Source organism: Anas platyrhynchos, chromosome 22 (genome assembly GCF_047663525.1).
Source record: "Anas platyrhynchos isolate ZD024472 breed Pekin duck chromosome 22, IASCAAS_PekinDuck_T2T, whole genome shotgun sequence".
In the NCBI taxonomy this organism is placed as follows: domain Eukaryota; kingdom Metazoa; phylum Chordata; class Aves; order Anseriformes; family Anatidae; genus Anas; species Anas platyrhynchos.
In genome coordinates this window covers 7,258,803-7,284,596 of record NC_092608.1, presented here as the reverse complement: position 1 = coordinate 7,284,596, position 25,794 = coordinate 7,258,803, and the positions used below count along the sequence as shown (strand labels likewise).

The window sequence follows — 25,794 nt, the reverse complement described above, 5'->3', positions numbered from 1 at the left end:
CTCCACACCACCACCCCGTCCCAGCAGCCCACTCATACCAGCCAGCCTAGGCAAAGTGGTCAAGAAAATAGTGTTAATTTATTAGACACACTCACAACAGCACCATATGAAAACCAGAAGTGGCACGCCATTCTCCCAACTGCACTTACACCTCTATGCACTGGAATGGAGTTAAAAAATAGATATTCGGGGTTTTTAATGCTACAAAGCTCCTGCCTGACAGAGCCGACGGCGGGAGCGCTCTGCAGAAGCATCGCCACTGTGTTCATGTGAAGAGGGCTCGGAGGGACTTTGCGGGATCCCAAAATCTCCTGCAGCTCGGGGCAGGGGATGCTGCCCTTCCAACTGCTCTGGTGAACCGAAGGGCAAAACCTGCTTTGGCTCTGCATGAAATGCTCCGAGCCCCCCAGTGGGACACAGCGGCTGATGGCTGGCTCAAGACGCATCCTTTGCAAAGCTGGGGCAGTTTGTAAACAGTTCCTACACATCCAGGGCAGCCCAGGGGGAGGAGGAAGCGGGTTCTTCACAGTGAGCAGAGCCCTGAGGCCAGCGTGGGTGCCACCACCGCCAGCAGGAGAGGGGACCCCTGACTTCGTGGCTTTGACCAGCCAGGAGGGCATGGGGCTCGGGGGGAGAAGGGAGGCAGCGTCCCCGTGCAAAACTCCCCACTGTGCTCCTCCAGCATCTCCCACCTCCCCATCTCGGCCAGGGCTCAGAGGGACGCGGCTGCAAGACTGGCCACAACCTTTCTGCAGCGCGTGGCTTCACAGCTGAGATGCTGAGGGTCTCCCTGTGGGGAAGAGGAGCCGTGCTGCCCATCTTCAGCCGCCTGCTGCATCCCTTGCCTGGGACGGACGCCTCCGGGTCACGCTGGAGCCAGGCACAGATGCTCGTGGCTGGCCTTGCTACCAGGCCAAATAAATACACGGTGGCAGCCGAGCACTGGCAGGCAGCACCTGCCCACAGAGCAGGGAGGCTCGGTGCCTGCTATCTGACGGCGATAGACAGCCTGGGAGTAGCGAAGAGCGGTTCGTTAAGGGGTGGCCAAGATGGCTGCTGCTGGCTCAGCTCCTTCTCCAGCCTCTTGAAAAGCTTTTTGGACGCTTTCTTCCTGCGCAGCTTGCGCAAGCAGCTGAGCATGCCGTGGTCCAGGGCGGTCTGCAGCAAAGAGAAGGGAAGGAGAGGATTTGAAGAAGGGGTTGCTCAGACAGGCACGTGGGATGGGATGGGCTTTGCAAAACCCCCGTGAGCCCGATGCCCTCGTGCCCACCTCCAGCACGAAGGCGGCGAAGAAGTTGAGTGTGGCGATTCCCAGCAGCAGCAGCTTGAAATTCAAGTCGTCGATGCCCTGCAGCTTCAGCAGGGTTTTGGGGAAGCCCAGCGGATACACGGTCAGCCATATCATGAGGCCAAAGAGGATGACGAGGACCACCAGGAAGAGCACTGAGGGCGAGAAGGGGGAGGGAAGAGGCTGAAGGCTTGATTTCTCCCTTTGCCCACGCAGCCAGCCTCATCCTCACCATTGGTGTAGAGTGGCTCCCGAAACGGGTACCCCTTGGACATGGCAACTGCCAGGATGAGGTACTGGAAGCCCGTGACGCAGAAGATGACCGTGTTCTCATAGTTGGGCAGGTTCTGGGGAGCCGTCACCGTGCTGTTCAGTGGCACGTACCTAAGGCAGGCAGGGGAGAAGACAGGGGATCAGAGGGGGGCTTGAAAGGACAGGTGAGAGGAGAGTCCGGATGCTGTGCCACCCCTTGCTCCATCAGCACACAGCAGCCTTTCGCTGCCAGGTGGCCTGATGCTTCCTCGGGGTTGGCCAAAGTCAACGCTGTCCCCATGGCTAAACCCACACGGAAGCAGGCAGCCAGGTCCCGTACCAGCTCTGCGAGACGGTGATGAAGTAGCTGAGGACTTGCACGGTGATGAGCAGAGCCGTCTGGAGGAGCAGGCTGCCCAGCACGAGGATGCTGATCAGCGCCCCATGGGGACGCTCCGCTCCCAGCTCTTTGGCGGGGCCCGTGCGACCCATCAGCACCGCCACGGTGGTGGTGATGATCAGGTCGAAGAAGAGGAACTGGAAGTCGCTCAGGTTGGTGTTAATCTGGGAGGGAGAAACCAGCCGCTCTCAGCCAGGCGGGTTAAAATCCAGCCGTGACACGGTGAGTGGGAAGCACCCAAAGGCAGCCCCGAGCATCGTGCAGTGCGTCCCGCTGGCTGCCCAGAGCGGTCTTCCCACATCCCCCCGTGCCCACCTCCTGCCCAGACAGACGGACTCACCGTGTAGAGCAGCAGCACAGACACGAACTGCACCAGGCTGTACAGGGCCATGTACTTAAACACCCCGAAGGAGGTGACCAGCGAGCACCTGCCCTCCCTGCAGAGAGAAACAGACCCACTGTGCTGCAAGCCACACTCCAGAGAGGGGACAGAGGCACTGAGACCCCTCCGCCTGGTTTTATCCCCACCACGAAGCTGCTGGCTGCTCACCGGATGACCGTGGGCACACACTCGATGTTGGCAAGGCGGGAGGTGAACGGCGATGCCACGGACGCCTCTGCCTCCGAGAGCGAGATGCCCACATCAGCCGCCTTCAGCGCCCCGCAGTCGTTGGCCCCATCCCCACACATCCCCACGCAGTAGCTGCAGAGAGAAGGGGTCGGTTAGTGACACCAGGACAAGGGGAGAGCTGGGGGCTTTGGAGTCCTCAAGGTCATACCCAGGTATTTGGGATAGTCCCTGTGTTTGGGAGGGGCTGGGATGCAAAACCGAGCTGGGAAAGCCTCAGGCACACAAGAAATTCCTCGTGTCTACTTGTTCTCTTTTATCTCCACTGCATCTCGGGCCTGGGGGACTTACTTGAGCTCCTGCAGGCTGCACACCAGCTGAGTCTTCTGGTCGGGCGACATGCGGGCAAAAACAGTTGCTCGGATGAGGATCTGCAAAGAGGGGACAGCTCAGTGCTGGCACCACATCCCATGGGGCAGCACCCAGCCCGTGGCTCCCTGCAGGTGGGATGGGGACGGGCAAACCTTGGGCAGCAGCTCAGGGAAGTGCTCGCGAACCACGGCGAAGGACTTGCCGTTCAGTGCCAGGTGGCAGGGCTGCGGGAGGCACCCATCCTGCTGGTACAGACCCTGCCAAGGAAAAACGCTCCCTCAGTGCACACTGAGCAGCAGGGAAAGCAGCTCGTTGCCTTGATTTTGGATAAAAAGCTTGTTTTGGTGATTGCTGTGCCGACTGCCCAGCCTCAAAACCGTTGTGTGAGCACTGTCTGAGGAGCACTGGGCAGGCTGCACGCAGTGAGGGCGTTTGGAGCAGCTCTGAGCCACTGTTTCTGGGATTGCTCCCAGAAAAAGGAGCAGGTTACCTTCTCCTAAAGCAGGTATTTAATAAGGGGGCAGCATCGCACTCCCGTTCACCTCTGAAGACAGCAGCACTGGAAAGAAGCCCGGTGCTCTGGGCTGGGCACAGCCCCCCGAGACCATGCCTCCAGGCTCACCTCCTCCGGCTGCTCCTCGCCCTGTGAGAGCTCCGCGGGGATGAATTTCAGGGCAGCAGGTTTGTCGTGGCTGGGCGGGCAGGCGCTCACGAAGAGGACCTGCTCCTTGGGCTCCACCATGCGGCAGCTCCTGGCGACGTTCACGGCTGTCAGCATGTTATCTCCTGCAGGCAGGGGCAGCGGCGTGGAACTATCAAGAGTGATGTTTGCAAGCCAACAACAGTCCTCAAAGCCCGGCAGGTGCTGCTCGCCTTGCTGCAGCACCCTGCTAGCTGTGCAAATTGGGATGCTCGTGGGACATCCACATTTGTGCTGTCAGGGGTCTGACAGCGAGCAGTTTTGCTGCTTAAGCAAACACCAGGTCTGAGGGTTAATGCTGTGCTGGTCATAAAGGAGCTTGCACAACCCCACCTCTCTACAGCTGCAAATCCATCAACAAGGGCGGCCAAAAGGGACACAATACAAACAAGTATTGGGGATGCACTTAAAAAAGGTCCCGGGTGCCCTCGCTGTGCTTCCTGCCAGATTCAGGCCACTGATTTCTGGTGGAGAAACCCTTCATCCCTTGCACATTACGGCTCCTCTGTGCCCAATCTCACCCCCAAGCCCAGTGTCCCTGTTCCCCCAGCATTGTCACCTGTCACCATGACAGGGCGGATGTTGGCGTTCCTCAGGAGGCGGATCACGGGCTTGGACTCTGGCTTGAGGACGTTTTTCATGACGAGGAACCCAAGGAAGGTCAGGCTGCTCTCTGCAGAGTCCCTGTGGGGATACAGTGAGCTGTTTGGCTTCACCAACAGGAGTGGATCGACACCTGTAAACCGGCCAATCCATCCGGGAGGCAGCCAGCAATTACTCCAGCATGGGGTAGGGTTTAATTGCTTGCAGGCTGCCAGGATGGGGCAGCTTGCAGGGCAGCAGAGTACAAAACATCCCCTGAAATACTCGAGGAGAGCAGGCGATCCCACTACTGCGATTTGCAGGAGTTGCTGCCGCAAGGCCCCAGCCCACCACCACGTTACTGGCGCTTACGGGTATTTTGCAAGCACCAGAGCTGCCTGAAGTAGGAAGGAGGGTTTGGGTTTGACACTGCCACTTGGCCTCTCTCGCCCTGGACCTTTCCCTTGCTCCCTGGCAGCATGTTACAGTCAGAGCTGGAAGCGGCAGCCAGCACTAATGGAAACAGCTCACGAGCCCGTGCCCTAAATTGGACCTCTGGCAAACACATGCCTGAAAACAAAGTGAATGGGATCTAAATGGAGAGAAACATTATTCACGCCAACCTTGTCAGCTGCAGGGCCTCCTCGAAGGTCGTCACCGTGCTCAGAGGTTTGTAAGCCAGAGCCAGGACGCGGAAACCGTCTGTGGTGTAGTGCCGCAGCATCTGGGAGAAATCTGCGGGCACTGCCAACCACAAGGGAGGAGCAAGGTCACAACGGCTCCCAAATTAAGCTGGGATGTGGAGGCCCAGCGCAGGGAGCCGTGGCTCAGGCACGTACCTGTTTCCTTCCTGCACAGGCTGGCCACCATCTCTGGTGCCCCCTTGACGTAGGCTTGGGCAGCATCCTCACCAGGCAGCTTTGCCAGGACGCTTGTCCTCTGCAGGGAGGAGGAGAAGGGGAAGCGCCGGAGGATCCCCACGGGTGACTGGTGCTTCTGGGGGGGGGAAAGGGAGAGTCAGGGCTGGGCACGAGCTCCTGCCATGGGAGGTGCAACCGCTCTGGGGCTGTGAAGCACAGCGCAGCCTCCTCTGGGCTCACCCTGTCTGGCGGCTGTTCTGTCTCAGGTGGAGGCCTCATCACGGCCAGGACCTTTGTCCCAAACTGCTGGAAGCTGGGCAGCTCGCCGTCATCCTCCTCCATCATCTCCAGGCGCTGAAACCACGGCAAAGCCTTGCAAACCCCAGCTCTGCCCCGCGGATGGTTTTAACACCCCCTTTCTCCTCTCCCAGCAGAGCAGACCTCCATCTCCATGCAGACAGATGCCCCACTGCTTTTCTTACCCAGCCGGTGGACTCCATCATCTTGAGGTCCACGGGGTCCCCGATGGGCTGCGCCCGCAGCAGCGAGACGGTGTGGCAGGCGGCCAGGGCATAGAGCAGGGGGCCAGCAGGCAGGTGGCGTGGCTCGTCGGCAATAGGCCTGAAGCGGTGGTTCTCCAGCGGGACCACTCCCCAGACATCCAGCCCTTCCTCTGTGAGCGTCCCGGTCTGTGGGGACGGAGCAATGGGTCTAGACCAGCCTCCGAGCTGGAAACTGGAGCGTGGTGCTGCCCCAAACTCACCTTGTCGAAGCAAACCAGGCGGATCTTGCCGCACAGGTTGATGCGGGGAGGGCTGATGCAGAAGATGCCCTGTTTCTTCAGCCTGTTCTGGGCGTAGATGGTGCCCACGGTCATAGCGGCCGGGAGAGCCGGCGGCACGATGACGGTGACGAGGTCGAGGGCACGGATGATGATTTGCCCCACAGGAACCTGGAGCACAAGGGGAGCATAAGTGGGGTGGGCACCTTGAAGCCACGCATCGGTGCTGGGTCCATCAGCCACGTGTGTGCAGGGATTGAGCAGCTCCTGCAGCCCTACCTGGTTTTTAACCAAGATGAGGATGCTGTACAGCGTGCCGATAAAAGCTGTGCGGGAGAAAGAATGGGCTCCGTTACAAAGCCAAGCGGGGAGCCTGGGTTCAACCCCTCGAGAGGAATTTGGCAATGCCTCCCTACCCAGGACAGCGAGGAACAGGACAAACTTCACAGAGTCCTTGTAGAACTTGAAGCTGACGGGCTTGGGGTAGAGGATGGAGGTGATGAGATCCCCTTTGGCCGTGCAGAACCCTGCGGGAGAGGGGCAGAAGGTCCGCACGCCCAAAGCCACTGCCCTGAAGGAGACGGCTTGTCCCCCGTGCGCCGCTACCTGTGCGGGTGACCACGGCCAGCACCTCCTTGCCCACGTAGGACTTGGCTTGGATGACCTGCGTCCCGCAGAACAGCGTGTGCCGCCGGTGTTCCTCGGGAGAGTAGACAGCGCTGGAGGCCTCGCCGCAGGCCGGGAGAGGAGTTTTCATCACTGGCACGCTCTCCCCTGCAGGAGAAACCCGTGGCGGTGAGGAACGTCGCAGAGGGAGCTTTATAACCCCAGGGTGTTAGGATCCAGCCAGCCTCTCCAGCGGCCTTTGTGCAGGAACAGGTGAACACGAGGATGGGAAAAGGGGCTGCTGAGACGTGAGGTGTCCCTCCGGGTCCCAGCGCTCTCACCCGTCAGCATGCTCTCGTTGACCATGCACTCGCCCGTCAGCAGCGCGGCGTCGCAGGGGACCAGCATCCCATCCAAGGGGAGGCTGATGCAATCGCCTGGCACCAGGTCCGCGGAGCTCACCACTGCCTCCTCTGGAATAAAAGCCCGGAGTGTCAGGCATCACCCCCGCACCTGCCTGCCCACCACAGGGCGCCCACCGCGCCCCGGCTGCTCGCAGACCCCGTGCTCACCTCCGTCAGGGCGGCGGACTCGGACGCCGACTGACATCTTGGCCATGTTCTGCAGCGTGGTGCTTTGCTGCAAGGGAGGGAGCCATTATCAGCCCCTCGAGGGAACGGAAAGCTCAACGAGCACAGCAAAGTGCCCGTAAGACAATCGGGTCTTGAGTGCACCCGGCTGTGAACCACGTGCAAGGGATGAGGAAAGCTGCCCCACTGTTGGGGCACGGGTTGTGCTCAGCCAGTCGCGTTCAGCGCCAGCAGAGAGGCCAAGCAGCTTCAGAGCATGGGTTATTCCACTAACATCCCACATAACCCACGTCCCAGGGTGGGAAGGGGTTTGCTAAGCTTTTCTCTCTGTTTTTCCCAACCGCTGCCCACCACCAACCTTCCTTGTCTCGTAAAGGGACAGCCCCAGGGAGATGGTGGAGATGAGGAAGATGCAGGCAGCGTAGTAGTAGTAGGCGTCGCAGACCCACAGCACGATGCTGAACACTTGGAAGATGTAGAAGGGGTTGAGTACCTGGAGAGAGAGCAGGTTTTGGGGAGGAGAGCTTCCTCCAGACCGCTGTGAGACCCCTGGGCTCCTCGGGAACCCACTGCTGATGTGAAGGAGAAGCTGGCCCTTCCCTGGGGCTGGGCACGGACTAGCTGAATTCTCCCAAGCCCCCCATCCTCCCCAGCTTTGCCTATGCTCAGGACTCTGAGGATGCTCTGCAACTACCTGGGGATGCTCCTGTCTGAGCTAAGGGGCAGGATGGGTCCCTCCTCTGCCTGCTGCGATCACTGCCCAAGCTGCCTCTCCTAAAGTCCTCTCCTCCCTGCCAGCAGGGCCAGGCTCTGGGAGCGCTCGCAGGGCTCTCACAGCCGGGAACACGTCACTCTCTGGAAGCACAGCTCTGGCCATGGGTGCGCACCTCCTCCACCAAGAGCCTCGCATAGGACTTGACCGGCACCTCGATGAGGTTTGGTCCGTAGATCTTCCTTCTGCAGAGGGCAAAAAGAGCAGAAGGGGAGCAAAGAGGGGAAAAGCTGCAGTGCCAACCTGATGTGCCTCACCCCGTGCAATGCAGGAGTCAAACAAAGGCAGTCCAGCACACCTCGGTACCACTAAACCACCTCGCTGCTATTAAAACCCTTTTTCTTCCTCTCTCCATCCCTCCACAGGCCAGGGGAGCGAGTGGGTAGCACAGTAGCCCCGTGACCTCTGTGTATCACCTGGGAATGGCCCAGATTAATTCTGTGGTCTCATATCCAGGGAATTTGGTTAACGGTGGTAAAAGCTGCTATTTTAACTCCATTTCATTTCAAGCATGGTAAAGATTTGAGGTGTTTAACTGATGATGCAGTGGTCTATTACCACTTGTAACTGAGCCCTCAGGGCTGTCCTTGGTTTTGAGGACTGGCTGTGAGAAAAATCCCACGCTTCAGGATTTGCTTGACCCTGGAAAAGTCTCAACTGGGTGTCCCAGGAAGCTGCTGAATCCCTACCTGGTGTTGTGGTCTTGCTGGTCGAGCCCTGCCTGGGAGAGGTGGAGATCTGCACAGGTCCAGCCTTCATCCAGGACGCTGGCAAGCCCGGGGGGTAAGAGAAACAAGAAGAAATGGATTCAAAATCAGCAGGAGCCTGGCCCGGCGGAACAAACAGCACGTCCAGGTCCTCGGCGACAAAAAACCCTTTAGGAAAGAGAGAGCATCTTGTTCCCTGGGCTCGGCCATGGCTTGTGGGTGCCAAGGCTGGGAACAGGAACAAAAAGGGCATAGTCTGGAGATCTGTGAGCAGTGCAGCGCTCATCCAGTGCCCGAGCGAGCTGCTCGGGGCAGCTGCCAAAGAGCTTTACTTGGGCTCCTCTCCCCACTGTGACAGCCCCGCTCACTGCCCCACGGACGGTGCCCAAAGGCTTTGCAACATGGAGAAAAGTTCCAGTGCGGGTGTGCATGGGCTAGGATGGGCTAGGACCATGCAGGGGGGGGGCTCAGGGGCCAAAAAGTGCAGTGCAGGGATGCAGGGAGTGTTGCTGCTACGGGGCAGGGAGGGGGAGAGAAATACCTGACTTTGCAGTACGCCTGCCACCTTTCGATCCAGACGTAACGCAAGCCCTCGAAGAGGTAGTAGCGCAAGACGTTCTTCTGAGCAGAGCAGGATGGAGAAAGAAGGGGTGTTAATGGCACAGGAGGGCAGCCCATGCCCAGGGAGAGGATTTACGGGGTGGAGGTGGGGTTGCTGGTGCTACCTCTTCCTTCTGATGGAGCCGGATGGTGTCCCGGCTCTCCTCCTCATCCGCCACGCCGATGGCAATGCTGGTTCTCCGGTCCTCCAGCCTGGCTCCCAGGTGATGCTCCAGGCTGCTGGGGGTGGAAAAATAAGCATCAATCCCTCCCCATCTGCTGCAATTACAACCCTTCGTAGTCAGGGCTACAGATCTGAAGTGCTTCCCCCACGTAACAACACAGAGGACAGGCCAGGAGCTTGGAAAAGCTGCTCAGGAGCACAGCCAGCTGCCTCAGGAAGGGTAAATTTGGGTTAAAGGGGCTGTGAGGGATCAACCCTGCCCTCACCTGCCTTCGCCCAGCACCTCCGTCCGCACACGCGTGGTGAAGCACTGCCCGAAGCGATCCTGCAACACACCCGGGGTTGGCAGCAGGGTCCGAGCGGGGGCAATCGGCAGCCACCAGCTCCCCACGCCCCGGCCCCACAGGGACTTACCCTGATGATGACCCAGTCTGCCTGGCCCAAGGCGCAGGGCTCGCACTTCACCCGCACCTCCAGGCTGGGTTTCCAGTGGAAGAGCAGCAGCAGGAGCCCCGCCGTCAGCACGGAGCACGCGTGGCACAGGGCCACCCGCCATGGCTTGGTCTGGTAGCCGGTGACCTCCTGGAAGGACACGGTGCCACGCGGGCTGGCTCGCAGCTCGTCCATGGTCCCTTCACGATATCTGCCCCGCAACAGGCTGCTGGCTTATTTACCAATCAACCCCAATAAGGTTATCAATCTTAAATCGATCAAAGTCTCCTGGCGTGACGCAGCACCAGACGAGCTGCTCTGGGGCACCGAGGGCAGCGTCACGGCAAGGAAAACACCACAGGAAGCAGCTCTCTCGTTCAACTGCTTGCAATCAGCTTTCTTTTGCTGATAATAAATGGTTTCCTGCCAGCCTGTTCCCAGCTCACCTCCCTCCCCGCACCGAAGCGCTCGGACGTACCATGCAGGATTTGTCGGCGTCTTGCTGCAGCGTCCCGTAGCCCGGCCGTGGGCTGCCCAGCAGCCTGCTGCTGTCTGAAAAGTAAAAGAGAGGGAAAACGCGTTACTGACGGGTGCCAAAAGCCTCACCAGATGAGTGGCAGTGGCTCAAAAGGAGGCAGAGAGGCAGGTCCTCGTGCTGAACCGCTATGAGACATCCTTGGGAGTGCCAGCACCAGGACCTGCAGCCTCACCTGCCACCAGATCCTCGCTGGATGGAGGGAGGGGAGGAACCCGGAGCTGCTCAGGGTCGCAGCTGCCGTGTGGGCAGGGGACACCCCAGAGGTCCCCGGCCACCCCCGTGCCAGCTCCCGCCGCACATGACCGTCACGCGGGCGATGCCAAGGGAGCCCGGGGAGAAAAGCTGGCACAAACAGCGGCTTAGAGCCAGGGGGAAGGGAGCAGAGCTGGTGCAGAGCCAGGTCAAGCTCTCAGCAAGCCTTCCCGAGCCGCTTTTCACGCTTATTTGCACCCCGCGTTTCCTCCCGCCTGCCGGACGTGGGCCGGGCGCTGGGAAACGGCCACAAAAGCCGCTTTTTGTCACTCCATCCGCAGCTTCAGCAACCCGCCGTGCGACACCATCACAGCCCTAAAACAGCCTCAAAATCCACCCTGGACCGAAAGCGGCGGCGTGCCATGGCAGCGGGGCCGGGTTGATGCCCCAGCCACACGCCGCAGCCGCGCTGTTTGCAGAGGCAGGCGTCGCCCCGCGGGGTGCAGCGGCCGCGGTCTCCTCGAGCGGCGGCGGGGGAAGTACCACGTGGCACAAACGCAGCCCTGCAGCAAGCGGACGGTTTCCTGGCTGGCTGCAGGTTTCCAGGAGGGCACCGTTAATGATTTGTTCGCTGCACGCGGGTGTTGCGAGGAGCTTCTGGAAAAGCCACCCCATCCGGATTCCTGGCGCGGCTGGCAGCCCTTCGCAGGGCTCTGTCCGGCCCCAAAAGCTCGTCTGCTGGGGACAAGAAGCCCAAGGGAGGGTTTAGCTAAAATAAAAGCCCTCACAGGAAGGGCTGTGCATCCTGTGAGGAGCGGAAAAGTCGGACTGTTCCCCAGCAGGCTGCAGGAGGGGAGATGGCTGAAATGCTGTGCAGGCGACCCATTTGCTCCCGCGGCACCGCTGCCTTCCCACCTCGCCTCCCTGCTCTCTGCGGCACCACTTCACTTTTCCTCACCCTTCCCTGCAAACCACAGAGCTTTCGGAGGAGTGCACGAGCGCTGCCACAACTGGTCGCAGCCCAACGCTTGCACGACCCCATCCCCGTGGGTTTTCTCACCTCCTGCGCCCATCCTGGCTGCTTCCCAAAGAGCACAAGCGAGCGAGCAAGGCTCTCGCCTGACTCACCCAGCCTCACCCCACTGGCTGCAGGGCTGGGACGGGGTCGGGATGCCCCTCGTCACCTTGCCTGCTGCTGGATGTATCCGGGACGCATCCGGCACGGGGAGAAGGGAGGGCAGAGCGTGGTGAAGCTGCGCGACCAGTTTGCATCACAGCGGCCACACCTCGTCTGCAAACACAGCGCGGGGGCAGCCGCATCCCTCCTCCTCCTCCTGCCCCCACAGCAGTGTTTTGCCCCCGTGGTGAAGGCTGGAAGTGCTTGCTTCTCTCTCTGGAGCAGCCATAAATTCAGCCAGGTGAGGAGGGAGCAGCGGGAGCACCTGAGCACCCCTGCGAGCTGCTGGGGGTGCAAAGGGAACGGGAGCAAAATATCCCTGCCGACCCCAAAGCGCTGCTCTAAGGTGCCACCTGGCACCTTTCCGAGAAGCCACACAATTCCTGCTGCTGAGGATTGGGGGAAAACAGGGGAGAAACGTGCTCAGGGCACCCTGAGAGCCAGCACATGCCCTGCACCCAACCAGAGCTGGACACCTTGAGCCTACACGTCTCGTGGCTCTGAATGCCACCCTGAAAAGCAACCCCAGCTGGGGACATTTTGCACATGCCAGTGCTGGTCCTGCCCCGAAATTTCACCCTGAGAGAAAGCAATTCTACCCAGCAGCAACACGCACACCAACACCAGATGCATGCCAGTCCCAAAGACCTCTGCAATCTCCCTTTGCAGCCGCAGCCTTTTTGCGGGCACATTTCTCAAAGCAAACCCCAAGGGGACTTAGAGATCTCCCTCTGCTCTCACAGTCCCCACCAGATGCTCCCTGCTCCACACAGGGGTTCCTGAGCGTCCTCCTCCCTCCCTCCATCCCCACAAGCGGGCTGGAAGTTGCACTCAAGACGAGGAAAGTCCAGCCTACAAGATCTGGCACCCACTGGTTGGTGTGACGGGCAAGGTCCATCCAGGCCCTTGGAGATGGGGAAACAGAAAAAATCAGGATGAGGTGAAAGCCAGGAAGGAGGGATGAGGGTTGGAAAACTGAAAGTGTCAGCGTGTGGGTCACACGCTGTAATATTTAACAGCTCCAAAGCCAGACCCAGCAAGGGGTTAAACACTGATGAGATCTCATCAAACCTCTCTCCAGCACTTTTTCCAACATAAACTCCCTGTGCAGGCTACCGGAGGGAAACACGACACCCTGCCTGCCGCGCATCCGGAGCCAAACGTGTATTTCCAGGCGGTCGGGTCCTACCCAGACGTGGCATCATCAGCTGTGGGAGCACAGACAGCAAAAAGCCCCAAGGCTGGGAGCAACAACAGGGTGAGACGGGCTCAGCAGCAAGAGCTACAGGGTCAGTGCATGGAAGTCAGGTTCACGCTCTGCCGCTGCGGGTAATCCTGGACAAATCGCTCTCACCCACCTGCAAGCGCTCGAAATGGGTGGAAAAATAAATCCTAGTAGGCGAGGAGCCCCCGCAGCAGCCCCAAATCTACAAGGGGTGGGACCCGGCACCTGCCCCCGACACGGAGCCGGGGCTGAGCCCCCGGGGGGGGGTTTCTGCCTCCCCTCCTGCCCCCTGGCTCCACGCTCAGCATCCCTGAAGCTGTTCCCGTCCCTGTGCCCGGCACCACCCCGGGCCCCACTCGCGGCGCCGCGGCCCCCACGCGCGACGCGGCCCCACCTCACACCGCACCCCCCCCCTCCCTCCCCCCCGCTGACCTGAGCTCATGGCGGGCCCCGGCTGAGGCGGCCGCCCCCGGGGCCGCGGCCCCACGCGCACCGGGAGGCGGTGGCGGCGCAATGGCGGCCGCGCGCGGGGGCTGCCGGGAGTTGTAGTCCTCTCCCTCAGCGAGGAGATGGCCCCGGGGCTGCCCCCCAAAAAAAGCTTCCAAAGCCCGGCGTGGCTCCCCCGGGAGGGGTTGGGGGAGCGGTGTGACCCCACAGCATAATGCATGGGGTCTGTCCCCGGAGGGGCGTGTGAGGAAATGCACAGGGCTGTGTCCCCAAAAGGCTTTGTGTCCCCACATCGTGTGAGGAAACTCACCGGGCTTTGTGCCCCCAAAAGGCTTTGTGTCCCCCCCACCCACACCAGGCTCTGCATCCCCCCCCTCCCGAATTGCTCGCACCCCCCCTGCAGCAAGCATCCCTCAGGGAAGGCTCCAGGGATAGGGGTGCTGAAGCCAGCAACCCCCAAATTTCCTCAGGTGGGGGAAGCAGACCTACATCTGCCCCCCCAACAGGCTGCACCGGCTGAAGTCTGGGCTCTTGAATCCCCATCCACTGCAAAACTATTCATAACTTTTAACCAAAACAAAGCAAAACCCGGTTTATTTGTATTCCAAACCCATGTAACTGAAGAGGACACACTGGGAGAGGAGCCCTTTGGCCTCCCAGTGGACGCTGGTTGCAAAGCTTTTTTTTGTTTTATTCAAGTTGTTCCAGGCAATGCCCTGGCTTCAAGTGGAGAGTTGACATTTTGAAGCACCAAAATGCAAAGCAGACAAACATCTGTGTCGTGGAAGTGATAACAACACAGCCCCGCAGCAGGGACTTGCGTACAGCCCCGGTTCTTACCCAACCTTAACCACAGCTCACCCAAGGCGCAAAAGGGAGGGGAAACAGGGACAAGGAAAGGCAGCCTGTCAGATGTAACTAGTAGGTGTTAAAAGTGTGACCTATGGGACTCTGTGTCACATCAGATCTCAGGAACACCGATGTGTAGCTCCAAGAAAAAAGTTCTGTAATTGTGCAAGTGAGTATTGAAGGATCAGCCTGGCTTCTTAAGAAACCCACAAAGCTTTTTTACTGCAGGCAGAAACATAAGGAAAAGAAAATCATTTTGTGGGTAAGCCTTTCCAGAGCTGTACAGAGCAGCCTTTTTACACCACCCCTGTACCTGTTTCTGCTCACTAGCTGTTACCAGACCACACCTCAGCAACAGTGCACCATCATGACCCTTCTAGAAAACTTTACTCATCTAAGCAAAGATCTGTTAAACAGTGAAACAGAAAGCACTTCCCATCTCACCACCCCTCCCAGTCTCTATCACATTCTTATCAGGATTACCCACAGTTGGTATTTAGAGAACATTTATCTGAAAGTTAACAGCGGGGCTTTTCATCAAAGCTAGGGCTCTGGACTGGGCTCTCCACATCAGGGTAATTCCAACTCAAAAATTCTTTTTCCCCCTAACGTGCACAGCACTAAGACTGCAAAAGGCTGCATGAAGTAACACCCTACCCTGGGTATCTCAAGCTTGAGAAATCCGGAGCTTAAAACCACTTGTGCTAAAGCAGAGGAAGGAGAAAGCATCAACACCATTTCATGCTCTGATAAATCTTAGCTATTTTAGGACTGAGAAAAAAATAAGCTTCTCAGCAGGGCCATGTCAAGACAGCTCATTTCCACTGACTTCACTGGGATTCCCCCCTGCAACAGCAGTGCTGTAAGGAACCTCAGGAAGGACACAAAGACCTTCCCAGTGGCAGTTGCCACTGCCACCAGTATTTTGCCACATATTTGCACCCTCTGAGCACCAGGGCCTTGCTTTGCTTAGTATCAAGGAGCCCCGCTACAGACTTCAGAACAGAGTGAGATTCTTCCAACACCTCCCCCCTTTCCCAGCCACTGCCATTGTTTTCTCCTTGCTCATCACCACAACACTCACTGCTTACGGGCCTCCCTGAACACTGTGTTCCCTCTGAAGATATTGGATGAAACCCATTACAGAAATGTCTCCATTCATCTCTGCTGTGGGGCCACTTTCTAAATTCCATCCCACAGCAGAACTTGAGGTGACCCCAGCCTTTCATACACTCAGAACTGCAAACCAGAAAGGTTTGGGACTCTCAACTACAGGCTTACGCACTTGTCCAAGAGGCAGAGGCACTGGTTCAGCATTGTTAGTAAAGCAGCAACTCTTACTTCTTTACAGTATTTATTGTACGTGCAAGCCTATGGAAAAAACATCAAAAATTCCCACTGGAGACTTCTCTTGCTCAACCAGGTATAAATTACTTTCAGGTAAAGCATGTCCGTGTTACACTTCCAGTTAGGAAACAGCATTACGCAGCGGCTGCCTTCTCTTTGTAAGTTGCCATCATCTTCTTGATCTCAGCAATTGCTTTGCCAGGGTTCAAACCCTAAAAAGAGAAAGTTCTGGTGAGTTTAGAAATCAGCAAGTTAGAGTATCCTCCCTCACCTTGCTTCAACCCAAGTCACCATAAACTCACAGACACACCGCTACTCATAAAAACAGCTGGCAGAGGAGGTGCTCAGCAACCATTTTTTAAAGCTGGAGCCCAGCCCAGCGTTGCACTTCAAGCGCTGGCAGCGTACAGGATACTGAGGGCAGGCTGGACACTGCAGCATGTTGAGCCCCCTGGGATAAGGCATGCTGATGCAGGTTTGCTGCAATCCAGCCTCGATGCACAAGGAAAGAGCATCCAGCCCGGGGTCAGACTGGCACTGCTCCAGCTGGGAGCGGGCACAGCTTGGAGCACACCTCCTCCACCTGGAGGCTGAGCCAGAAGCGCTTGAAGAAAAATGCTCTTTTGACTATAGAGGACTGGTTTTAGTCAGCACTGCAAGGATCAGAGAGAAGCGTAAGTGGCTGAGTGATAGGAACTCTGAAGTTCAAGCAGGACTGAATTCAGGACTTCTAAGGGTATTTATTATGAGATGACTTCTGGTGGCAGGAAACTGCTTGACAGTGATAGCACAAGAAGTGTGTTTGTTCTTTTTTCCTAACCTGAAAAAAAAAAAAACCCTGTGTATTTGAGGACACTAGGGGAAGTGGGCAAGAATACCAAGTCACAAGATAAAAATGTTCCTTGTGCAAAAGGCAACCATGTCTTCCAAAAAAAAGTTTTCTGTGAAACACGTCACAGAGGCCCCTAATCCTGCGGCAGTGCTAGCAAAGCAAGCATGCCTAATCTCAAAATGAGAGTGGGGGCTCACAACTACCCTGCCATATCGTTGCAGGGACAGCAGCAGCACTACGAGACAAAGCATGGACAGGAAATTACCCTGGTGCATAGCTCACCACGCAGTCTTACGGAGCTGATCAAGACAACAGCCAGGATTACAGCTTGTGAGGGGAAACGTGTTATTAACCATAGACGTATCTCTTAATTGACAGACCAAGCCCCACTGTGCTATTTCCCTACACTAGGTACAGCCAGATCTTCAGATTGAACCTTCACCTTTATCTGAACTACGTCTGACACCAGATCACAATACGCCACCCTAGACAAAAGGGGCATTATCGGCAGTCAGTGAATCACGTTAAATACACAGAAGCAGCAGGCAGTGCTCCTGACAAACACTTGTCAGTCCAGATCTCAAGCACCTTATTTTTCCACATCCGTGATCCACTCAAGCATTTGTGTGCATATTACTTCACAGCTTGAGAAGAATTTTGCTTTACCACCAGGTGCAAGCAACATCTGACTAGAATATAACATGGCTAGCAGGAAAATGAAACTTGATTATCTGCCTAACCACAGGCCCAAAGTCATTGCAAGATGAGGAAGAAGCACACTCTGATTTGGGAAAGCCTGCTCAGTTCTCAACTGAAACACTAGACAGAACAGACTTTCTGGGAAATGCCCTTACAGCAGGATGTCAGCATAAAACACATCCCCCAAAGGCGCTGAAAACTTGCCATAATCTTCTGTGTTACGCAAGTTGCACAATACATCAGGGAACTGCTGCTGCTGTTGGAGTGTAAGCTAGCACCGTGCTGGGGTTAAGCATATTCTTCACAAGGCTAACAGCACTGATCAGACCCCACAGAGGACAGTCTTCCCTATACCATTCCTGGCAGCGTCCCTTGCATAATCACATTACGGTCACAATCCTACAGTCTTAGAAACAGATGTTCCTGTGAAGTCTAACAAAAGCTTTGCCACATCTTCTTGTACAGTCACTGTCACAAGCACAACGGCTGATAACTCACTGCTTCAAAAGGTGAAAGAAACACACAAGCCAAGGAGAGCTCAAGGAAAACAAAAAGGGGGCATTTTCCTACCAGTTTGAAACAGTGTGCTTGGAAATAAACCAGCAATCCCCGGATGGACATATGCTAGAAGAACACATACCTTTGGGCAAGTTCTTGTGCAATTCATGATGGTGTGACAACGGTAGAGAGAAAACGGGTCTTGAAGTTGTGCCAGGCGTTCCTCTGTGTAGTCATCCCTGGAGTCAATCATCCAGCGATAGGCCTGAAATCAGTGTCATTTGACACACCAAATGATTCTTCAAGGTGAAGTAATCAGTGGGATATTTTAAAAGCCACACCTAACCCAGGAATTTTGGTCCAAGATGTGGACTACGTCATGCTGTCCCACTTGTGCTTGCAGATATTTGTAGGGCTTTTAGCTGAGGAGTCCCTCAGCAGTCCCACAGGACGCACGGGCTCTGTCCTTACCTGCATCAGTACCGCAGGACCCAAGTACTTGTCCCCGTTCCACCAGTAACTGGGACAGCTGGTGCTGCAGCAGGCACACAGGATGCACTCGTAGAGTCCGTCCTGCACACAGATGGAAGACCACAGTCAAACCACTCCAGAAAAAAACATGATGAAGCCTTTTTTTGTTTTTAAAGAGGGGATTTACACAAGCACGTGCTTCCCTCACCACTTTCCTCTCTAGCGGCCCAATGCAATCCTGTAACTCTGAAAGCCTTACACTGAAGAACTGCTGCTGGCAGAAAGCAAAACCTACACAAGGGTCCCTTGAAACAAAAGGCACACAATCCCTTGGCCCCTACAATATATATATATTTTTGTGATAATCAGAGAAAAAAGTAAAAACTGAGAAAGAAGTAGAAATTGACCAATTTGCCTTGCTTCTAGCCTGTCCCAATGAGCAGCCAAAGAACAGAACACACGCACAACCAATTAGCAATTCCAGGCCATGTTACACAAGCAAAATCCACCCAGGAGCCAGGGGAGAAGTGACGAGCTCATCACTTAACATGTTGAGGGGATCCCCAATCACTTACAGAAGGGGAATGGTGTGAGTCTTTGGCCATCGTGTCCTTTCTACAGGGCTGAAGGCCTTTTTATTTTGGGTACTGACGAAATGAAAGGTAGATGTACGTGGAAGTACCACAGGGCAGAAAAGTCTCCCAAGTCTTATCTCAACCAATTCCCCAACCTAGAAGAGTCCAGTCTGGCTTAAACTATGTATCTGAAAGTTGTTTTTTTAGGACAAGAGTCTCACTTAGTTTAAAAAGACACACAAAGCTCCTGGGAACTTGTAGCAAATCTACTGCATCGTAAGGACTGCTCCAGTATACTTAGGGACTTGCCCAAACTAGTTAAGTCACAGTTTCCTTTTGCTCTAAATTTGTCTCATTTTTAATTGTAACATGGCAAACAGTTGACTATTTGAAGAACAACGTGAGAGTTTTTTGGTTTCCTTTGTGTTCAACAGTTTCTTGAGCACACAAGCTATTCCCAAAGCAAGAGGAAGTTAAATGATGAGAAACATCAACTTTACTAGTGGTCAGAAAGATTCACAGACAGCTCTTGCAGCTACTCGTAGTTTTGCTTATTTCTCCTTCAATGAGAAGGTGACTTCAAAGATGCTGCTTTATAAAAAGCGTGGGAGAATCCCTTTAGTCCTTACATATGCCATCAGATAACATTATGAAGCAGTGCAGAAAAACTAAGTATTGCCCTTGGATAGAAGCTATTTGAAACTAAAATCCTGTGGTTGTTAAGACTTCACAGCAGTACTTGCATGGTGCTACTGATGTTCCGGGCACATGACAAGTCTATTCATCGGATGCTAACTTCACAGCAAACACACATAATGGGAAATTTTAAAACATCACTGCAGAGAATTAGGCTGCAGCTCATGTGTTTCCATTAAATCCCCTTCAATCAGCCTTCCTCTCTGTTGCTTATATTCACCCCTTTTACCGCTTGCCAAAATCTACACTGCCTGCCCACTCTGAGCCTCCTCAGTGGCAGTGCTGCAGCAATGATCACAGCAGAGCACTGACAGTCTGAGTTTCAAACTGCTGAGCGAAGGATCCATCAAGACAGGCCAGAGACAGAAGAGAAATCGCTGATTTAACAACACTTCCTGCAGCAGCCAAGGTAATCCAGACAATAACTTACCTGCACTATAAGCTCTTTTTAAAATACTATCCCCTCCCACCTCTTCAGATGGTTCCTTAGACCCCCCTCAGCTTTGTGCAGAAGCTTTGAACCAAGAACACCGAGTTCCCAGAAAACCCCTGAAAATAACGCAGCGCTCAGGACAGACATCCAAAGACTCTCACCAATATCATGCATGTCTCTACATCTGAGCAGGTTTAGCTTTTGCCATTAGTTTCAGGGCTGTAAAACCCAGCAAGTAATGACAAGACAGCACTGCTTAGCATGCTGCAGCTAGGTAACGCAGACAGTGCTGAGCTTGACAGCCTACATCCTGGCATCAGCTGCAGCGTCTGATCTCCACTGGAATATTACAAGTCTCTACCCATCACAATGTTTGTACAAACACACAAGTTTCGCGGCACAGACAGTGGAAATGAGGTCAGAGTCCTCAGCACAACTGTGTTCTGCATTTCATTAGCAAATGTTACCCCTAGCAATGCAGACATGCCATGACACTGCATTTCAGGGACCACATTCCACCCACATCAGGCTTTGTACCAGACAGCTTTGTCATTAAAGGAACTAGAAACTGTACTACATTTAACCCTGCTCTTATCTGGAAGGGATTTCAATGGTAGAAAAGAAGGGTAACCAGTTTCTGACGGTCTTCTATGGACTGCAGGTACTGCTCCTTGCCCTGTTTCGACTCATCCTTCTTCTTCAGGTAAGGCTCAATGGATTTATACTGTGCATAGAAGTTACTCAAGTCCTAGAAGCCAAAAGGCAAAAAGATCACATTTATTAAGTGGGATTGATGTCTGAGAGACCAAACATCTGCTATCATTCAAACAGAAGGCGTTTTGTACCTCAGCCTGCTGCATTCCTCCTAACGAGGCAAGATTTAGTCACCACTGGTAAGCAGACCCACCCAAGCCAGAGAGCATCAGCAGGAGTTAAGACGTGAGTTGTGGGATGTGATCTTGCTGCCATCTCCCAACATTATCCCTCCTAATCCAACCCAAACCCCACGCCGCCTGGGATGGTGTCACTCTTGGTCACAAGCTGAAGAGGGCAGATACTCACCGGAACAAGATCCTTCACCACATACATGTGGGGGAGAGGGTAGATTTTAGTGATCTTGCCCAGATCAGGGTCAATTCTTTTGGTGCAGGCCAGGGTGTTTCCGCCAGCAATGTTCATAGCACAAGAGCCACAGATGCCTGAGTGGGAGAAAAGAACAAAGCATTAGATGTTTATTTACTCTTTTATCCCGATTGAGAAAGATCCTCTTGGCCCCAAACCTGCCCCTGGCTCGTCTTCCATTCTGTTGTCGTTAAGAACTCTGTACGTGACAAGGAAAACGCCAGAAGTTGCCACTGAGCCAAACACGTTGCTATTCAAACACAGAATAAATGCTGGAGTCGCTTTCATTAATGCCTAAACACATTCTCAGTGTTGAGCTTCCTTCCACAGCAAAACAAGTGGTTCAGACAGTTCATCACTTCACATCACGCATTAGCTGTACGTGCTACTTTGGTTGGGGAAAACATTCAGCTTTGCTCCCAAGTTCCAATCGTGGGCCTGACGCGGGGCAGCTAACGCTGGGACTGTAACACAGGAGGCAGACGCGTCCCCCACCAGCCCTACAGTTATGGTCAAAAGCATCCCTAAAGGTCAGGAGCACAAAAATAAGTTCCCAAGGCAGAAGATTCTTTCTGTAGCAGGCTGTAGTCGTGCCATACACTGCTTTCATTAACTCCTAAAGGTGAGAGAACAGACACTCACACAACAAACAGCATATAAATAGCTCAACAAATGGATTAAGTGGCACTGCTCGTGATTGTCCGGTAATACAAGGAACAGATGTAGCCCAGGAAAGGGCAAGGTTCACAAGAAAAAACACTGCAGAACTGTCACAGATCCTGCTCAGGTCAGGAGCTAGCTCTGGCATCCAAATCAGACCGATGCCTAAGACACTGCAATCGAAAGACAACAAGTGCTGAAGGGCGGAACTAATTTCAGAGGATTTGACACGCATCAATTGACGTGAGTCAGGGAAACGCCACCGCTCCTCGCGCTGAGCGAGCCAGTCCTCCGTGGCACCTGGGGCACTGGCAACCTTGCCCTCACTGCCAGGTGAAGACTGGCAATGGAACAAGGCTGTTCCCACCACGAGAGGAACAGTTACAAGCATTTCTCAGTCACACTGACAAAACCAAGACAACTGGAGACTGCAGACATGGGCCCACGAGTAAGCAACTCAAACACATGATCAGATTTTTTTTTCCCTGTATGGCAGAAAAGGAGAAGACCAAACCAGCCCAGCTTGAAAAATCTGTCTTCAGATTCTCAAAGAAAACTATTCAGTGCAATTATGTCCAGCTGCTCAGGAACCGTGTCTGCTATCTAGACATCAGACACTGAGAACAACCACACTGGATAAAATTCCTCTGCCTGCTATGCAGATTCTACAGGAAACGGCTGCACTGAGGTATGCTTTTCACTTAGATCTGTGTCAAGATATCTGTAGGCATCAGAGAATTAGACCTAAATTTCCAGTACTTGCAAACCCACCCCATTAAATCAAAAGTCGTTCCATAAAGGCATCCTCCCTTCCTGCGTTTCCACAATCATCTTAAGCTCAGCACACCAACCTTACCCATGAATTAGGATTTTTTCTCCCCAGGGAAGAACGTCACCCGGACTGGTGAGTTTGAGTGCAGTTAAACAAATACGCTGATTTGTACCTGCCTGAGAACCAGCCGGGAACTCTTGCAGTGGAAAACCACCAGATGGCCTTTTCCTCAATCGTTCAGCTTAGTCAAAGGGCCAAAAAAGATTCCTGAAGCTATTCCTAGAAGTCATTCACACTCTTCCAGTTCCACCCCTACTTATTTCCTCAGTAGCACCATGTGAAGCAGCCCCTTACATTTCACTCCCGTTTGCCACGTCTTTCCCCCCCAGTTCTGCTGCTGTAACCTCTCTTGCTAAACTTCCCTACGCAGTCTGTCACTGGAGGGCAGCAAGATGAACAAGATTAGGACAGAAACAGGAATGACTGGGGCTGTAAGCACACTGCTTGCAGCTCGGCGTTGTGTGATTACATCCTGCGAACACGAGCTCTACCTTCCCTGCTTGATTCACTGAGGGATTTCATGGGCAACATCTGGAAGAGAAGAGTGGTACGCTGCGGTCTGCCCTGAAGTTTTCCACCAGTCACACACACACCGTCAGCATTAGCTTTTATTTGGACAACAAGCAGCCAGTTTAGCAGTCTTAAACATCTTCCTTACCTTCCCTGCATGACCTGCGGAAGGTCAGAGTGGAGTCCAACTCGTTTTTAATCTTGATCAGAGCATCGAGTACCATGGGCCCACATCTATAGCAGAAAACAAACTCAGTGAACCTGTATAATTTCCCCCAGCCTCACTGCTTTATCTCTAGCACCAACTCAGAGCCACCTAAAAGGACTTTCATCTCAGATACAATTAAATATACACTTTGTTTTGCCAATCCCAGGCAACAAGATAGAGATCGCTTGATCAGCAGCACAACCCACCCGCCTGGGCACAGCGGCTCACCCCAGGGTCAGAGTGGGACAGGAGCCATTTATTTCGCTGATGCCCAGAAGATTTGGCTCAGCTGGAGAGGGTTCAGACAGCACAACTGGAAACAACGTGCAGCTCTACCCCTTCTCGCCTCTTAAGTCAGGTTTTGACAAGTCTGCCTGTCCTCATTAGTCACAAGAGGCAATGCTGCATGCAAAAGCAAACAAAACTTCAGTAATGTTATAAACGGCAGGCAACACCCAGAAATTATTAACTGGTGCAAGTCAAAGCAGCAAAGTTCGATTTCGTTATCACGTGGTGCTTCAGCAGCGCTGCGTGGCTCTGAATCTGAACACTTCAGGAAGGGCCCGAGGTGAATTCCTCCAGCAGGAACACGGCAGCAGCTGAAGGAAGTCAAGGCACGTGTGCCCCTGCCAAGGTTTCTACACCACAGGGCAGACTGTACCCTGCTGCGGGATCACGGAGAAACGCGAGCTTCCTTGGTGTAGCTACCCCAGTGTGCAAGCTGGAAGCTCAATATGAGCAGCCGACTAGAAGCAATTAAGTGAGACAATAAAACTTCCACCTTATCTCCAAGGTCTGGGACTATGAGCCGTGCTTAAAACTGCTTCCTTTTGGAACATGCCCCCAAATTTGCCGTATAAATATAGCTCATTATAGCCACGAATTCACCGAGGTCTTCAACATCAATCAGGGACCAAGGTGAAACGTCACAGAGTCACAAAACGAAGTGACCATTGTATTGCTGACAGCTGCTGAGACGCTGGCATTCAGGGGACAATTGTATTTGTCACAGCTGTCACCGCGGGGTGAGGGAGGGGCAGCAATCCCACCTGCTCACAGCAAGATTTCATTTATCAAGAACTAACACCGGGCCTCTCCCACGTTGACGTGCTGCGTAACACGGCCGAGGCGCTGCCTCCCTGACTGCTCTAACGTGGTTTTAACGATCCCTGAGGCCTAATGAGACTTCTGACACCTTCAGCTGTCAGCTCCGAACCCTCTCCAGCACCCTGCGTTATCGCCTGTCAGATAACGTGCGTGCACACGCGGCCCCGGCGCACCTCCCTGCCGGGGAAGCTGAGCAGCCCTCTCCCTAATCAGGTGCACTCACTTATTCAAATCCACCTCGTACGTCTGCATGCGGGGCTTGTCCCCAGGCTTATCGGGATCCCATCTGTAGATGGAAAACTTCTTGATGCGTGGCGCGGCCGCAGCAGCTGTCTGTGCTCCCCGACAGATCTGCATGTGAACAGCAGCAGAAGGGCCCTTAGGTCCCTCTGGGCGGCTTTTAGCCGGCAACAAAACGTCTCCAGGCTGTGCGCTCCGGGGCGAGAGCTGCAGGGTCCATCACTGGGTTTGCATTCGGGCACGCGTGCAGAAAGCCCTTCCAAGGATCTGCCGGAGCGGCGCACCTTGGCACTCCTCTGTCCTGGGGCTCTCTCCTCTTACAAGAACCAGGGGGCACAATCCCAAAACTAAAGAGCAACCCTGAGGGCTGTGCCAGCTGCCCTGAGAGCCGCAGCCCTCCCCTGCTCTGGACTGAGGACCCTCTCCTCCCAGCGCTCCCCCAGGAGCCCCTCTCCCCTGCAGGCCCCCTGCCCCAGCTCCCCTCTCCCCAGTTCACCCCACAGGCTGTGTCTTTACTGCTCCTATCCCCGTGTCCAGCCCTTTACTATCCCCTCCTGGACCCCCTGCGTCCCTCAGCCCCTGCCTCCCCCTCAGAACCCTCCCCAGCCCCCCTCCCAGCCCTCTTCACCCCCAGCCCCTCCCCAGCACCCAGCCCCCTTCCCCTGCTCCTACCTGCCCCGAGCCCCGTTCCCATCCTTTGCTGCATCTTCCCCCCCCTACAGCCCCCCAACTTTCCCCGAAGCCCCTCTTCCCACCTCCTGCTGCCCCCCAGACCCTTTCAGCCCCCCTCCAACCCCCCCCGCGCCCCCTCCTGCCCCCCAGACCCCTCTGCCCTCCTCCTATCCCCCCCAGACCCCTCCTCTCCCTTTTATTCCCCCCCAGACCCTCCCTGCCCCCCCCACGTCCCCCCCAGACCCCAATGGCCCCCTCCTGCCCTCCAGCTCCCCCCGGCCCCCATCAACTCCCTCCCGCTCCCTCCCCACCTCCCTCCCCGCACCCCGAGCCCCCCCCCTCGCTTCCAGACCCCGCCGCCCATCTCCCTGCATCCCCGGGGCGGCTCCGGGCCCTCACCGGCCTGGGCCCGGCCCGCAGGAGCCGCGCGGGGACGCCGCGCCTCAAGGAGACTCCCACCACGGCCGCCGCCATCTTGGCGCTGCGCACTTCCGCCCCCCAGACCGGAAGCGGAAGGAGCCGCCCAGGCCGACAAGGAGAAGAAGGGAGGCGGGAGGGGTGGTGCTGGCCGCCATCTTGGGTGTGGCGGCGGGCGCGGGGAGCCGCCATGTTGAGTGTGGCATTGCGCTATGGCACAAGGGGCTAGCGCTGCCCGTCCCCCCCCCTTTTTGGGGATTGGCAGAGCAGGACGGCCCTCCTCGTGCTGAATCCCCATCCTTCTTCCTTTTTTTTTTTTTTTTTTTTTTTTTTTTTATTTCAAAGCCTCAGCA

General features: G+C 55.3%; 2 protein-coding genes across 7 annotated transcripts; both read right to left on the bottom strand.

Moving 5' to 3' along the window:
* Positions 1-59: 59 nt before the first annotated feature.
* On the bottom strand, positions 60-13,363 carry ATP13A2 (ATPase cation transporting 13A2). Of its 5 annotated transcripts, none has more exons than XM_072027047.1 (29): positions 13,259-13,363; positions 10,173-10,246; positions 9,677-9,844; positions 9,529-9,587; positions 9,204-9,318; positions 9,020-9,099; positions 8,461-8,538; positions 7,887-7,956; positions 7,358-7,492; positions 6,982-7,048; positions 6,751-6,882; positions 6,410-6,577; positions 6,220-6,330; positions 6,083-6,129; positions 5,786-5,974; positions 5,505-5,711; positions 5,263-5,376; positions 5,002-5,158; positions 4,786-4,906; positions 4,140-4,264; positions 3,503-3,666; positions 3,033-3,137; positions 2,860-2,939; positions 2,491-2,643; positions 2,281-2,377; positions 1,881-2,104; positions 1,521-1,672; positions 1,271-1,443; positions 60-1,158 (listed from the first exon to the last, which is right to left on the bottom strand). In XM_072027047.1, exons 1-29 carry the CDS (start codon positions 13,266-13,268, stop codon positions 988-990), a joined length of 3,546 nt encoding a protein of 1,181 aa, XP_071883148.1. In that variant the 5' UTR covers positions 13,269-13,363; the 3' UTR covers positions 60-987. The 5 variants fall into 5 exon arrangements, with proteins under 5 accessions (XP_071883148.1, XP_071883150.1, XP_071883147.1 ...); XM_072027049.1 differs by having other exon boundaries at positions 9,204-9,315; XM_072027046.1 differs by lacking the exon at positions 13,259-13,363 and adding an exon at positions 11,485-12,164.
* A 2,096-nt stretch (positions 13,364-15,459) lies between these two features.
* On the bottom strand, positions 15,460-25,648 carry SDHB (succinate dehydrogenase complex iron sulfur subunit B). 2 transcript variants are annotated; one of them, XM_027443168.3, is made up of 8 exons: positions 25,424-25,648; positions 24,336-24,559; positions 22,946-23,031; positions 20,736-20,872; positions 20,305-20,421; positions 17,970-18,071; positions 17,641-17,763; positions 15,460-15,681 (listed from the first exon to the last, which is right to left on the bottom strand). In XM_027443168.3, exons 1-8 carry the CDS (start codon positions 25,631-25,633, stop codon positions 15,604-15,606), a joined length of 1,077 nt encoding a protein of 358 aa, XP_027298969.2. In that variant the 5' UTR covers positions 25,634-25,648; the 3' UTR covers positions 15,460-15,603. The 2 variants fall into 2 exon arrangements, with proteins under 2 accessions (XP_027298969.2, XP_027298970.2); XM_027443169.3 differs by having other exon boundaries at positions 24,336-24,463.
* Between the last annotated feature and the right edge of the window lie 146 nt (positions 25,649-25,794).

Coding starts and splice junctions, on each gene's coding strand:
- ATP13A2 (XM_072027046.1), bottom strand. Junction 5,975..6,082: donor TCATCTTGGTTAAAAACCAG/GTAGGGCTGCAG, acceptor CTTGTGCTCCAG/GTTCCTGTGGGGCAAATCAT. Junction 2,644..2,859: donor TGCAGCCTGCAGGAGCTCAA/GTAAGTCCCCCA, acceptor TTCTCTCTGCAG/CTACTGCGTGGGGATGTGTG.
- SDHB (XM_027443168.3), bottom strand. CDS start 25,633: ATGGCGGCTCCCCGCGCCCGCCGCCACACCCAAGATGGCGGCCAGCAC. Junction 23,032..24,335: donor TACGAGGTGGATTTGAATAA/GTGAGTGCACCT, acceptor TTTCTGCTATAG/ATGTGGGCCCATGGTACTCG. Junction 20,422..20,735: donor TGGTGAAGGATCTTGTTCCG/GTGAGTATCTGC, acceptor TTTGGCTTCTAG/GACTTGAGTAACTTCTATGC.